The 15,380-nt window shown below is 38.6% G+C and overlaps 1 protein-coding gene across 40 annotated transcripts in view; it reads right to left on the reverse strand.

Annotated features, from left to right (window-relative positions):
* The window catches only part of RIMS1 (regulating synaptic membrane exocytosis 1), a 465,974-nt gene that overhangs the window by 119,694 nt on the left and 330,900 nt on the right, over positions 1-15,380 (reverse strand). For 17 of the 40 annotated variants that reach the window (XM_028168820.2, XM_028168803.2, XM_057527870.1 and 14 more), the window contains one exon: positions 1,331-1,402. The exons of 13 other annotated variants lie outside the window; for them this stretch is intronic. In XM_028168820.2, coding sequence (XP_028024621.2) covers positions 1,331-1,402 — 72 coding nt within the window. Of the gene's footprint in view, positions 1-1,330; positions 1,403-9,598; positions 9,683-15,380 lie in introns of all 40 variants that reach the window. 10 more of the 40 variants (XM_057527863.1, XM_057527869.1, XM_028168813.2 and 7 more) reach the window with 2 other exon arrangements.

Here is a 15,380-nt window from a genome sequence, read left to right on the forward strand (position 1 = left end):
ACTTCAACTCAGAGGTAATATCTTCTGGGAAGCTCCCCTTTTTGCTGCTCGCTATTTTATTCCTTGAAATTAACACATAGCGGTGTACATATTTGTTAACTGCATGGATCACTGAATTGTACAGACTCCCTCTCAACCAAGCCTATTGTAATAGCCTAGCTGGCGTCTTGCATCTACACCTGGGTCCTTCAATTCACCTTCCAAAGTGTTGTTAAAGTGATCTATAATTTTGGAACTCAAAACTAATCATCTACTTCTCACGTTTAAAGCCTGTCCGTGGCTCATGGATGAATAAGGTAGAAGTTGAAAACCTACACCATGGTGCACGAGGTCATTTATAACAATCTCTGAGGATTTCTCCCGTCTTGTTTTCAGCCCTCTCTCCCAACTCCTGATAGGGATCCTATTTTCCCTCCCCAAATGGGTATGGTTTCCCCAAACTCAAGAGGCTACGTCCAGGCTCAGTGTTCTCTCATACTGTTCCCTTCTCACAGAACACGCTGCCCTTCACATGTACTTTCATACACCTGGATTAGCTCAAGTGCCACCTGTTTATGACCTATTTCCTAATCTCATTGCAGCCACCTCTCTTCCCTGTGTTCTCACTGTACGTTGTGCACACCTCTACGGCAGCAGTGACACTCGAAGGCACGCATTCACTTACAACTATGTCACCCTGCATGCTCTCAATACTGGTTGGATGAGTGGATATACGTTTATTGGATTTTTTGGTGTTTTGTTTTGTTTTGTTTTGTCTTTACAGCTATGTAAAAAATCTGTCAGTATCTTGTACCTAAAAGTATTTTAAAAATTTGTGGCAATGAATGAATTGCAAACAAAAGATCAGTAATCCCTTAATTTCTATATTAACTCAGCAAATATCTTAGGTTGTAATTACAAGTAGACTCTTAGATTATCCATTCGTAGAGGAGATATTTAAGAAGTTGGCGTCATTCAGATAAATAACAGACGCTCAAAATATTTGCATATTTCAGGTAATACATTCATTGGTAACATTTCAATGATTTCAGAAACTAAACACTGATGTCTTAATATGTATATAGGAATGCACTGGATTTAATCCTCTTTAGTAATCGGAATGATCACTAAGAGAAATGCATGAGATTTTTCTTAAGCCCTAAGATTTAAGGGATGCCTTCAAATTACCCATCTCATTTTTTGAATGAGGCTATTCCCGTATAGGAGATTTCTTTACACAAATGTCTTTAAGCATCGCAATTGTGTTTAAGCACATGTCAAATGACAGAGAAGGCACCCCAGAACATCTTAGTGAAACAGAAGATGCCGCACAGCACAACACCAAGCCTACCTTTCTGCATCAGAGGCAGTGCCTTTCCTAGTCTGTTTTTGGGTGCTAGATCTTTCAGACTTTCTGGAGTGCCTGCGGAATGAAATGTTAAAGAAATACAAAATATATGATGAATCATGCTACAGTCATCTCATACAATGATAAAAGCAATAGACATGAAAAATGGCAACTATTTTACCTAAATGGTTTTGTCAGTCCGTACTTTTTAAAATAAAATGAAAATAAAAACCAGAACTAGTACTGTGCGGAAGACACAAGTGTCCCAACAGGAGACACAGAAGCTGACACCCCATCAGTGTAGATGCGTTAAGTCTACAGTCTTGACATCATGGGGGTTCCTGCTGGCAACTGTGCCTTCCTGAGGAAGAAACAAACTCAACGGTGAAACGCAGTGATGATAAACGTGATGACAGTTGTGGTTTAGGTGCTGAAAGACCACACACGGGGGAAGTGCCCTCCACTCTGACAGGCTGAAAGTTGGTGCTACAAAGATGTTCTCCTATGCTTTTTCTTCCCCCAAAATTATGAAGAAAAGAGAAGAAAAATGCTCTAGGGAAACGTGTTTGACATAAATAAAAGTATTTAAAAATCAACTATTCAAATTACTTTAAAAAATTGTCATAAAGATACTTTTGCAATCATGTAGCATTTCAAAAACCTAATCATACATCACAAATCAAAGAACTAATAAAGTTCCTGATTTACTCTATGTTCTAAAAGTGCGTATGTACATCAAACATTTGAAACCCAAAATGCATTTCCCTACAGAAATAATGCTTATACATAGAGTTTATCTCCCCAAGGCAGCTTACGTATGTCTATTCAACCTAAAATGTGTCTGGACTACAATACATTTGAAAGAAATAAAAATAATATTGTGGTCAAGAAACTCACTTATTTAAAACAAAACAGAGAAACCATAAAAAAAATTATAGTTTATCTTGATAATCGATTGTCTACAATTTATCCTTATTTTTATTTCCTGATATCCTTTCCTTCCAACAATGTTAAGGAGAAAACTGTCTTTTTTGGAGATATTATTAACATATAACATCGTACTAGTTTCAGGTGTATGACATAATTATTCAATATTTGTGAATATGACAAAATGACCACCACAATAAGCCTAGTCAACACCCACCACCACTAGCTAGAAATTTTCTTTTCTTGTGATGAGAAACTTTAAGATCTAGTTTCTTGTCTCTACTCTTTTTACTTATTAAGGCCAGATGCTCTGATATCCAGCATAGGCCCCGGCAAAGGGATGCACATCAAAGTGCCGGGTCCGCGTCACAGGGTGCGTGCGCTTCTGGGGACGGTCGTCCCGCCCCTCTTCTCTCCCTGCTGCTACTTGCTCGACTCACACGAGTTTGCCCTCAAACTCAGAATCTGGGTTTAGAATTCGGGTTCCAGCTGTGTATTCTTGAGACTTTCATGACTCTGGCATCTCACTTCTGAGGAGGTGACAAAAGGGATGTGACAGAGGAGGGGAATCTCTCCTTACCGCGTCCCTTGACTAGTTGGAAATCAGGCTATTCCCCAGGAAAACTGTGGGCCAGGACTGAGGGAGGCACTGCCTTACTTATCGTCACGATGATCCTTTGGGAAGGGGTCCAGCTCACAGATGAGGAAACAGGCTTGGGGCAGGCCACATGGCCGGTGGCAGAGCCGGGGCTAGAAGCTAAGTCCGGCTCCGGAGCTGCTTCTGTCACACACCGTCCAGCAAAGAGGGTGCAGGGGTTGACTCTGACGCCTGCCCTCTGGGTGCACCCTTGTTCACAGAGGGAAGAGACCACAGTGCCAGGCACAGGCTGGGGCATGGAGGTGCTCCCTCCGACACTAGGGCGTAGCTTTTAGCTACCTTGTTGATCGTGTGGTCAGGAGAGGGGACCGCAGGGTGCAGGGCAGCAGAGGGATCCTGAGTACTCGCCTGAACTCAACGCGGAGCTTGTGGGGAAAAGAAGCAGCTCCTGAAGCAAAGGGAAGCGAGCAGGTGCAGAGCAAAGGGGAGGTGCTCGGGGCGGGGCGGGGGGCAGGTGGCAGAGGCAGAGGAAGAAGGTCTGCAGACCCTGGGGCCTGAGCTCGAAATTAAACGTCCTATATCATCTGGGGAAATTTATGCTTGGCCCCAGGAGCACCCAGGGACCCGGACAGCCAGAGTCCCTTGTCCCCTCTCAGAAGAGTGAGAGCCAAGTGAGAACCCAGAGTTTAAGGTCAACTCATGAAGCTCACGGTCAGGAAGGGTTTTCACCCGCTCACTCACTCACTGACAAATATCTGTTGCGTGTGTATATATGCCAGGCGCTGCTCTAGCTGCTTGGAATATGTCTGTGAACAAAGCAGACAAAATTTCTGCCTTCGAGCAATTCATGTTCTAGTGGTAGAAGACAGACCATAAGCAAAGACAGAAACAGAAACAAAAAAACCCTCAAACAAGTAAATTGTATAACATGTCAGAAGGGGATCAGTGCTAATAACAGCAACGATGAACAGTCCACCAGGGCAAAGGGGGTTCAGAGATGTGGGGATGGATGGGGGCCTGGGGACAGGTGTGGATTGCAGTTTGACGGAAGATGCTCTGGAATGTTCAGGCGATGGTAGGTGGACCAGGAAGGAAAGTGTTGAGAGAGAAGGGTTCGTGGGTGGAGGGCAGGCACGAGAAGCACCTGCAAGCCTTTGTACCAACTTTCTACCTTCCTGCAGCAGAAAGGTGACAAGAATCTTTTAGAACTTCTCTGCTTTTCTCCTATCCCTAGTAATTTCTATGAGTCTGTCTAGACCCAACTGAGATCTTATTTCTTCTATAAAACTTTCATCTCTTCCGCTTCTCATCCCTAAACGTAATGGGTTTGGATGCAAGGCTGAACATCACAGTACCTGGTGATGGTGATAATGACAACCATGACGATACTAACGGTGTCTAATATTTACTAAGAACTTGCTGCATTATCTCACCTAAGCTCACCAATCCAACAAGGAGGTACTAAGCTTTCAGCCTTTATAAGAATAAAGAGATTGAGGCTTAGAGGGGATAAGTCATTTGCTCTCACTCACATCGTCCTTACATGTCAAACTAAGCGTCTATAATCTCAACGTCCATGAACGCGTTGCATCTGTGGCATAAATGACACTGGATCATAGTAGCTAAAAGCAGGGACTCTAGAGCCAAATTGGGTTTGATCTCTACTCTGTTTCTGACCAGCTGGATGATTTTAGTGAAGTTACTTAACCTCTCTGGGCCTCAGTTTTTTCCACCTGCAAAATGGCAATAATAATACTATCACCTTACAGATTTGCTAACTCTAAATATTTCAGTATTACTCAGTATTTGTATTGTAGTATTTGTAGTTTTCTGCAGTATTACATAGAACAAGGATTTGTAGTGCTTTTAGCATTACTTAAAATAGGAAGAGATCAATGTTATAAAAGTATTATTTAAAATAATAATATATATTTGTTTCTTGAAGATAAAGACTCTTATTCATGTGTAAGAGTATCAATCTCAATGTCCCATAACTGGATGACAAATATTCATGCAGAGGTTCATGCATCTAACTTTTGTTCTTGTTTTAGTGTTTAACCTCTTGTTACGGATGCCCTTTTTTTTCTCTTCAAATGGCACAGAAACGTACTTTATTGAAGATTCTTCTAAAGATTTCTACAAAGGACATGTCTTTATAATTCTTCTAACCACTTAAAAGAATTCTCAAGTTGAGCTAAAATGACATTCACTTGATTGTAATAATTCAGTGTAAAGCAAGAATAGAGAAGAAAATAGGAAATCCTACTGTCTTTTCTATCCCAAATCCTAAGTTATAGCTATGAATATATTGTATGCTTTAAACGCAGCTCTTTCTTGGAATAGGGTCTTATGATACGTAAACACGAGAGGTTAAAACCATCAATTTATATTCTTGTACTATTTCCCTGAAACTATTGATCATGTGATCATAAAATGGATCACAGTGAAAGGAACTACCTTCTGCCTTACACTACTCTTTCCTAAGTTCCTCATGGGCAGGAATTGTGTTTGGATTATTACTGTAACATCAACACCCAGGACATAGTAGCTTCTCAAAAAATATATGTTGGCTAGGTGGTTAAAAAAGTAATATTTTGAGTATTCTACTGGAATTTGAGAGTCTAAAAGGTTACGACAAATAAAAACCTAATCAGGGTTATACAGTTCAGCTTACATCAAATCAAATAAATTTAGACATAAAACTTGGCATTGTTTTCTGGTCTTTGGTAAAACCTAAGATACCATAAATAAGAAATGCCCTCTGGTTACTGCCTTATGCGTAACGAGGTGTCAGTCATCATTACTGGCCCAACACATGTTCATCATGACGCCACCAGGCAGCATGGACTCAGTTTTAGAGTCTTGAGGGCCATCAGAATTCAGCTAGTCCCTCTACAACCACCTAAATCTACAGATGAGGAAAATGAGTCCCAGGAAGGTTAAGTGACTTGTCCAAGGCAATACCGGCCTTAGTCAGTTGGTGAGGCACCGTCGTGGCCCATGGCCCTAGGTTCCCGCCCCCTCTGCCATCGAGTGACTTTGAATGACGAGGTTCGTTGGAGGGGTCCTTAGACAAAAGCAAACAAAACAGTGACAGCGTCTCCATCATGTCTTAGTTATTTGGGGTTTTAACATGTGTGCTGTTGAATCCAAAATTTTTATCATTATTTTATTACACGTAAAGAATGTTTCTTTGGTGTAGATGTGCAAGAATCAGAGATCCTGAGTTGTTTTTTTATTTCGCAACTTACAGTTGTATGATTTTGGCCTGATGCCTTCCAGTTCACAGGGCACAAATTAAGGTCCTTAAAAGCTATAAAGGTATATTCAAATGTAAGGTATAACAATAATTATTGCATTATTAAATGGAAGCAAGAGTAATAATCAAAAAGTGAGGCTATTCCTAATTAAGTCTAATTTTCTGGAAGTTCCATTTTTAATTATTATTCTCTATTAGATTAAGTGTGAAGATTCATGAAATGTACTAATGAAAAGAAAGGCAATTGTTAAAATCTGTTTCTGGGTCACTTTCCTTTCCTCATCTATAACTAAATTCAGTTAGAGCAACTCCCTGAAGACACTGATAAATAAAACTTTTCTGAAGATACTACAGTTCTATTAAAGTGGAAAATTAACATGCTAATAAAATGAAAATATAGTCTGCTTTGGGGAAAATGTAATAAATTCTACCACATAATGTTTTAATTATAATTAACACTGATATCATAAGAATATTTCCATCTATATTTTGGTTGCCTATCCAGATGGCTTAATGTGAAATGCAAATCTCCATCATCTTGTTTCCTCATAATTTTGGGAAGGAAAAAATTAAATTTAAACAGAATCTACCTAAATAAGAAATGTTCACATACGGTGAAGATGGATGCATACAATTAAGATATATTTACCCTTTTGTTTATTATTGATATTTATGTATATGACTATAGCCATTAAATAGACTAAGTATTTCAGTACATGGGTACATTTCATTCATTTAAATAAAGAACATCTTTGAAAAGCACAGATGATAAAGGATGCTATAAAGTAAACAAAAATGATTAGTGATGCACTGAATTTATAGGTGGTTCTACATTAACTCTGCATCTACATGGCAAGTATCATGAATTCTGGAAGTTGAAAAAGTGGGTAATTTCTTTATCTCATAAATATTTTCAATGGAGAAAGAAGATTCATCCACTTTGAATAAAATGAAACCACTTGATATTTAAGGATAAAGATTCCTATAGGCAAGTAGCTGCTTCCAAGTTGCAAAAGAAATTAGAACTAGATTAGCAGAATAATTCAGGAATTAATTTTAAACACAGTGGGATACTTTAATTTAAACTGCTGGAAAATAACGTTATTTTATCAAATATTTTCCATTTTATTTAAGTCACATCAATAAATTGCCTCCTTAAAAGTATCATGTACACTGATGCAAAAGCATTCTTAATCAAAACAATGGAGTCAGTAACTTCAAGCCAATGAAGTACTAACATGCATCTCAAAATGTACCAAGTAAGAACTATTACCTCACATTTATTAGAATGGTCACTATCAAAACATTATTTTAATTTAAAAAGAATATGTTGCATTTTCTTGAAAAAATATTTACCAAAAAGTTGAATTAGATGATGATAATAATATTAATAATAACAGTAATTTATGCTTGCCTTTCATATTGTATTACTATGCTAGTTTCAAAATAATCAAATATGCCTTGATACCGGACATCCAAAGGTGATTATATAAATTGTCACTGATTTTAGAATATTTTTTTTTTAGCAACCAGTGACCCAGGGCAAAAGTCACCTGATGGCAAAATTCTTATGAACATTCACTGTCTCCAAATCTGATACCATGTTCACCTCATTTGTGAATTGGCTGAAACTTCTGAATGAGTAAATAAAGCTAATAGGAGGTGAAATGCACGTGTTGTGTTCCTGAGCGGTTGCCACGGTTACCTATGAATTTAGCATCAGCTGATGCAGTAATTTCTCTCTCATTTTTATGGGCACTTATTACTCATATATTTTAATAATAAAAACTTATTGTAAATGACATTCTGTTCCCAACAGTAATAAATCATAGTATCAAGCCATTTAAAATGTATTTCCTTTCATTGAACACAGAATTTACTTATAAATAAATCATAATAAAAAGTAAAATGTATGTTCAGAATTATGTATTAGGAAGAGTTTCCTTTAATAATCTTATCTAAAAGGACTATTTCTGCTTCTAAAATCTACCTTTAAAATTATATATAAAATCTATGAAATCAAATAACATAATTCACATGTTATTAAAAGACAACTAATCTTCAACTAATCTTCATCTCACGTATGTAAGAGCTAAAACTATTATTTGGATTTCCATGTTGCTTATCCTAAACCCAGATAAACTTACATTTATATTCACTACAGAGACCATCATACTTAATCGTCTTATACTCTAGCAATCATTACATAAGATGAAATCCAGAATAGTCTTTTATAAGAGGAAATTCTAAGTTCCTTGATGGCCATGACACTGCTTTTCTTAAACACTGTTGTGACTCTAGCCATTAGAATAGTGCACACAGTAAATGCACAAAAAAATTTTTGCTGAATGAATGAGTAGCAATGTGGATGCACATTTTAAAATTTTATTTATACTATTATTTTATATTCTTATTTGAAAAGACTTTAAGTTTATAATAATTTTTAGATTGGAGATTTTACTAATCTTTCTAGTCCTATAAATTCTATCCTAGAAATCAGTTAGCAGTAGAAGGAACTAGATTTAAATTCCAAATACGTAAGTCATATTAAGAGGTAAAGGTCTTAAAGATTAAAGCATAATAAAATATTCAAAAAGCCTCCATAAGATACCACCTTGGGGTCCAACATTTGTAAGATGACTTATTAATCTTTTCTGAGTGACGGCATTTAGTTTTTCTTTCAAATTGAAATATACTAAATAAAATGTCACCCATGTGTTGACTGAATTTCTGCTTCACCAGAAGAGAAGCAGCCAAAACACCCATAACCTTTTGTAATCAGTTGGGAAACGACATGGCCTACGTATAACGGCCATCACAAAAGAGGAGGACTGAGTGAACAACGCCCAAGAAGGAAAACAAAGCAATGACACTTGTGGCACTTGTGACATCACAGCATGAAGTAGATTCAAAGCACTGATGTTATTTTTAAAAACCTACCTTGTTGACTGACCCTAGCCCTGGACAATATTTGGCTTAAAAACACAATATTCATAAAATAGATAAGAACCAGGTATTCTGTCTTAAATCAGGGAATATGCCCCAAAGCCTAACTTCATTATTAACAGAACAAGACGATGAAGATCAGATCACCAACCAGTATAACAAAAGAATAGGCTCTGTGATAGATTTTAATACATTTTAAAGCACCTGAGAATTTTAATGTAGTCAAGCGTAGACAAAATCAATAGTTAAATATGTTTCTAGAAAATCGAAACCCTAAGACAAATGTTCATTAAGAGAGAACTCTCCCACTGGACCCGACTTTATTGTGTTTAAACCATGCCCTGTGCATGCTACCTTCACTTCAGGAAACATTCTAAGGTGCTTTATCAGAGGTGGACGCATTTAGTTTTGGAATCACCACCTCTTGCGCTCTGGCCCCTAAAAGGAAGGCATTGTGACCACATGGCTCTTGGCTACCCTCCACTTGGTGGCCTGCCAGCCTCTGGAAGCCACTTGTCTGTGGGGAGGAAGTGACTAGTACCTGTCATTCTCCGGAGATGCATGCTGGATTTGAATCCTGGGGCTAGGAGGCCGTCTCCTATCTAGAGAGGGGGACCATCTACCCCTGTTTGCCCAATGAACAAGACAGGAAAAAACAAGACATTTAGTAACTCCTAAAATAAAAGAATATATGGAACAAGAGAACTGGAAAAGCACCCCAAAAAGTCAAAGTGTAGATTCTTTGCTCCATAATTTACTCTTTATTTTTGCAGGCCTTGGAAAGATAAAGGACAATATTGTAAGAAAATAAAACTTGTAGCCTTACATGTGAATAGAGAAACAACTTTTTTGGGAAGATGTTTGAAATCTCCTGTGTAATTTTGTTCCTTTAAATGTGGTGTGTGTCTGCAAAACTATACGTACACATAAATACATATATATAACTTTACAAAGATGCATCCTTAAGCATCAGGCAGATGTCAGAATAAAATAGATTTCAGAAGCCACCAATGCTTATTTGATACTAGGTCTTGAAATGACTGGATAAAGTGGCAAAGATGAGGTGTGTGAATTTAATACAAAGCAGAAGCATAGTTTAAGTGGAAGAAGTAAAACTCTCTAGTGTGGAAACAATAACATGAAGAAATAATTCATGGAAATACTACCAGTGAAGTCCTAACAAGTTTTCTGGGGGAAAACTGCAGGGTTAGTAACTGAAATGAAAAAATTGTGAGCAAAAACCACTGATGGATAAAAGTGGGAAATACAGATAAATGCCATGGTAAAATAGCATTACCTTCAAAAAATCTTGCTAATCTTTACTTGCAAAGGTATCTCTCCATGGGGTAAACAGTTGTTTTCTTATTTCAGCATTTACAAGAATACTGTTTTTATGATTAACAGGTAAATAAAAGTTTGAAACTTGGTTCATTCTTTTGTTAAACTATCTTGAGATTCTGTCTCTGCATAACCACAAATTACAGACAGCCGGGCAAATACTGAAAAGAGGCAGTAAGGGACTGGACAGCCCAAATTTGGAAATTTTAATATATTAGATATGAACATTTTAAGCAGGATAATTTCTCTGTGTATTGGCTTCTTCACATGCAACAAGGGATCACTGAATGGGGTTTAAGACTCGTCTAACTATACGATTTTATAATAATCCAAAGAAGACCAGTAGCAACATTTTTTTAAAAGCCATCTATTTTTGCCGTTAACTTGGCTTCGTGGATTTATTAGACAATCTGGACAAAAGCAGCAGAGGGCTATCAACATGTGACCAGGATACCTTTCCTCAGCAGGTGTTCTTCTCTAAAAGCCCTTGGGAACCCTGTCTGTCATCACTCAGCCTTGGATGGATTGAAGGAGGGCTCTGAAGAAGCCGTGAAGCAAATAAAGATACTTGAAAGCAGAATTTGGGCAGAAGAGAAAACTGTGTGGCATGTCCTCTGGAATGTGTTATGTGTTTGTGAAATTAAAAACAAATTTGCATTCATTTCAAATTATTGAATTATTTGAAATGATTATATAGTTGGTCAGTCCAATCGGAATGCTTGAAAATGTATCTTTGCACTTTACTGGCTTTTGTTCTGCAGACACAATAAAGAAAAACATTTCTAAAATAGTTGAAAACAATTATAGCTAGTGTTTTCCACATGAAATTGTACTCAGTCATGAGAAAACTTAAGGTGTTCTTTAAAAATACAAATATAGAGTCAATATGTTTTTCTTTAAACATTTTTGAAGGAATAAGTAATATGCACTTGACAAGATTATGAATAACCTTGCTTCTTGAGGCAAAATTCCAGTCCTTGTGTTTATTTAAACACAAAAAGTAAAGAAAAATGCTATAATTATGAAACATGCAGTGAAAGCCATGAAAGAGAGAGGTGTACGTTTAGAAACAAGGCATTGTGAATGCAAGCTATTAAAAGGTAAACTTTTAGAAATATTCAGCATCATACATGTATACCTGTGCACTCAAAGTCCTTCTGAATATGCTGATATGTAGTCCCAATAACATAAATGTTTGCTTTACCCTCATATCTTGGATATGATGAGAGTAGGATCAACTTATACCCAATTTTTGTCCAAAGAACAGACATTACATAAGCTTTAATATCATGCATTTGTGAGCTTGAAATATACTAACGTTTTATATGTTTTTAAAACGTGTCCAACTTCTTTCTCTGTTTCTCCTATCACACAGAAGGACCAAAATTAGAATCTTTATTCCCTTATTATTGAGCAAAACACACACCTTCCACGTCCGTTTTCATGCTAGAAGCGAACATGGCAGGCTACACTGGAGTCATTAATCACGAAACTGAACTAAAACAGCCCCTTCTTGATTTTTCTTCCCAACTGTCTTGCCTGCAGGTTACCTTAGTTGCATTATTAGTGCTTTAATCTCAGGTATTCTAATCTCATTGATTCAGGAACATCGATTTGTTGGGAGCCCATCCTTTTCTCTGTGCTCAGAATAGGAGGGCAAGGGTCACTCTGGTGGCTGTGGAACTGAAGGAACAGGCTGGGGTCTCCCCAAATAAGGGGCTACAGTGTCTTGTTTTGTTTTGTTTGGGCAGTTACATCAACTACACCCAGCACAGAATAAGTAATGAATAAATATTTGCAAATATTTAAGTAAATAATAAGAGGATAAGATTTGAGGTTTGGGGGTAATACTGGTAAGAAATAATAAGAAACTTAACTAAGAAATCAACAGCGGTAAGGGGACCCACTGAGGAGATACAAGGACATAGAATTGACAGTCCTCAGCAAGCAATGAAATGGTTCTTACATTGGGGCTCCTCCCCCAGCAAGGATATACCTTACAACAAAAGTGCGTGTGTTTAAATGTGTCATTCGTATGTATGCTTGCATATTTACACATCTTTCAGTGGTGCATATGTCTTGGCAGAGCACGGCTAAGCAGCTTAACTATCTTAAAGAGAGATTATATGGAAATGTAAATCACTCATTCCCTAAATAGCACACACAAAAAATATCTGTGAAGTTCTGTCATATCAGACACCAAACCTGAACAGACTAGAGATCTGATTATACAGTACGTATTTTTATTGTCTCTTCCCATTATTCATTTAGTCCTTTGAAACATTTTCCCCAATCCTGTTTTAAATGAAAATTAATATAGGTGCTTATACTTTGGAACAAAGTTTATTTATTTCAATTCAAGTTACAGTTGTTAAGTTTTAGGTAGGAACTTCCTTTCTCTTAGGCCTCGTGTTTCCATGTGGAGGGAAATTCCTTCAAGTCCTACTTCGGGCCCCTCTCCACCCCAAGGAGGGAGGAGGGGGACTTTGTGTTAAAGAATCAGGTACTGATGACTTTTAGCCCTCTCTGGATTCCTCCTTCCGAATCAGTCTGCCTGCAAACAGCAAACACCACAGCAAATAAACCCGCTCAGCAGCCTTCCGAAGGCAGAAGCCTCTCGTGGTTCAGAAAGCGTGGCAGCCTGTCGGTGCGTCACCAGCAAGCTTACAACCTGAAGTCCAGCTCCTGAACTTGGTCACTGTATTTATGGTGATCATTAGATCTCCCACCTTGCAGTTCTTGGGTCTAGCTCACAACTGGACACAGGTTTGGGAGCAGAAAATAGGGGGTGTTTTTTAAGTTCCCCCAAAGCCCCAGATGGAACATTTACTAAGTAAAAAATAATAATGCTATGGCAAGAGATGGCAAGGCCAAATATGATCCCTGACCTCCAGGAGTACAATCTAGGGGAAGAAACAAGCATGGCTAAGTGAAATAGAACGTATGTAATATTACATGGGCCCAGAAAAGAGAGTTAATAATTCTGCCTGGCAAGGAAAGGCAAGCATGTGCGGGAGAGGTTAAGAGAAGTTTTATAGACGAAATGGTTATTTGACCTCCTGTTTTGAAGAATGAGGAGAATTTTTAGGCAGACAACAAAGGAAAAAGGGTATTTCAATTTTAATGGGAAAAAGACTTGAGACAAAAACTAACAGAACGATTAATAGAGCTTCTGAGAAATTAACGGGGCAAGAATGGCACTGGAAGTGGGGATGGGCTATAGTATAACGAAGGTTGGGGGGGGGGATCTGTCTTGGAGATTCTCGAAGGAGAACCAATAGGACTTCTTGTCTCATCAAATGAGACGAAGGAGCAGGAGAAGTATTTCCAGATTATGTGGATGGTTGTATGTCAAAGCTGCCAAAGTAGAGGGACATTTCTGAAGAGAAAGCATTTTGCTGGCAGAGGATGTGAGGGAGACAGTGCATTTGATTTAGACTTTTGATGCACACAGGGCCTACCAACCACCGAGAAATTTAGGCCTGGTTTGCAGGGGAGGGTCTGGCATGACCAGTTACAGTGGAGTGTTGTCTTTATATGTATTAGTGTGGAAACTTTTTTTTTAAGTTTATTTATTTATTTTTGGCTGCGTTAGGTCTTCCTTGCTGCGCATGGGCTTTCTCTAGTTGTGTCGAGCGGGGGCTAGTCTTCGTTGTGGCGCGTGGGCTTCTCACTGTGGTGGCTTCTCTTGTTGCAGAGCACGGGCTCTAGGTGCGTGGGCTTCAGTAGTTATGGCATGTGGGCTCAGTAGTTGTGGCTCAAGGGCTCAGTAGTTGTGGTGCACGGGCTTAGTTGTTCTGCGTCATGTGGGATATTCCCGGACCAGGGCTCGAACCCATTTCCCCTGCATTGGCAGGCGGATTCTTAACCACTGCGTGACCAGGGACGTCCCAGTGTGGAAACTTTTGATTGACAGACATATAATTTCAGGGATGGGATGGGCGGGGCAAAAGAGGAAAGCTGAGGGGGAGACAGGGAGGAAAAGCAGCCTGTAAAGGAGACTGTCTTAGCACAGAGGTGTTAGGGAATTTGTAGAGGATGCTGAAGAAAGGAGAGGTTAGATTTCTGGAAGAGGTCAAGGAAGAAGATAAAACATTCGAGGAAAGGAATCATTCTCCAGTGGCTCTAGAAATCAGTGTTTCTGAACACGTAAGCAACACTCTGTTGTAAAACCTGGGAAAGGAAAGGTTAACAGCAGGCCTGTAACTCACTCCTTCCAGATCAGGGAACAAGGGGGAACCGATGACCTCAAGCTGACCTTGACACAGATGAAGGAAAGTACAGTGACCTTGACCAGACCTCCTTGTAAGCATGCAGTGGTATTTGCTAGAGAAAAGATAAAAGAGAGCCCTTATCTATTCAACGTCTTCAGCAGGATACAACTAGTCTTTCTAGATCTTTCACTATAAACGAACTCCAAATTTCCTGACTTATGGGTCACGACTGGATGGGGCAACGGGGTAACCCCTACATATTTTTGCTAGTTGTGTAATCAACAGAATATATTATATAATGGAGATGCTCAAACACAGAAATTACTTCCTTTGCAAACAGTGTTTCCACGTGCCTGTCTCAAAATTCGTCTGTTAACCTGGGCCAAACCATCCTCGTAAGGGAGAAAAGGTCGGCCTGATGGCTTTGGGGTCCTTCGGGAAAACAACATGCTAACTGTGCCTAGTGCTTCTTTATCTTGGAATCATCAGTGAAGTGTGGTGTGGGGTACTGAGTCTGCTTTAACAATTTCATCCTTTGTACTAACACAGAACTTCCTTTGCTTTCAGAGTTAGTGAGGATACTCCAGAAAACGGCATTAAGTAGATATAACAGCATACACATGTTCATCAAGATGGTTTAGAATCAGCAAATTGTTTGACCTCGATAGGTTACAAGGCTGTGGAAATACTGATATGTCACCATCTCAAGAATGTGAAGTTATGTCTTTAACAACTTTTCTATAATATCTTATCTACTAGGTATATGTCAGG

Source organism: Balaenoptera acutorostrata, chromosome 14 (assembly GCF_949987535.1).
Source record: "Balaenoptera acutorostrata chromosome 14, mBalAcu1.1, whole genome shotgun sequence".
Lineage (NCBI taxonomy): Eukaryota > Metazoa > Chordata > Mammalia > Artiodactyla > Balaenopteridae > Balaenoptera > Balaenoptera acutorostrata.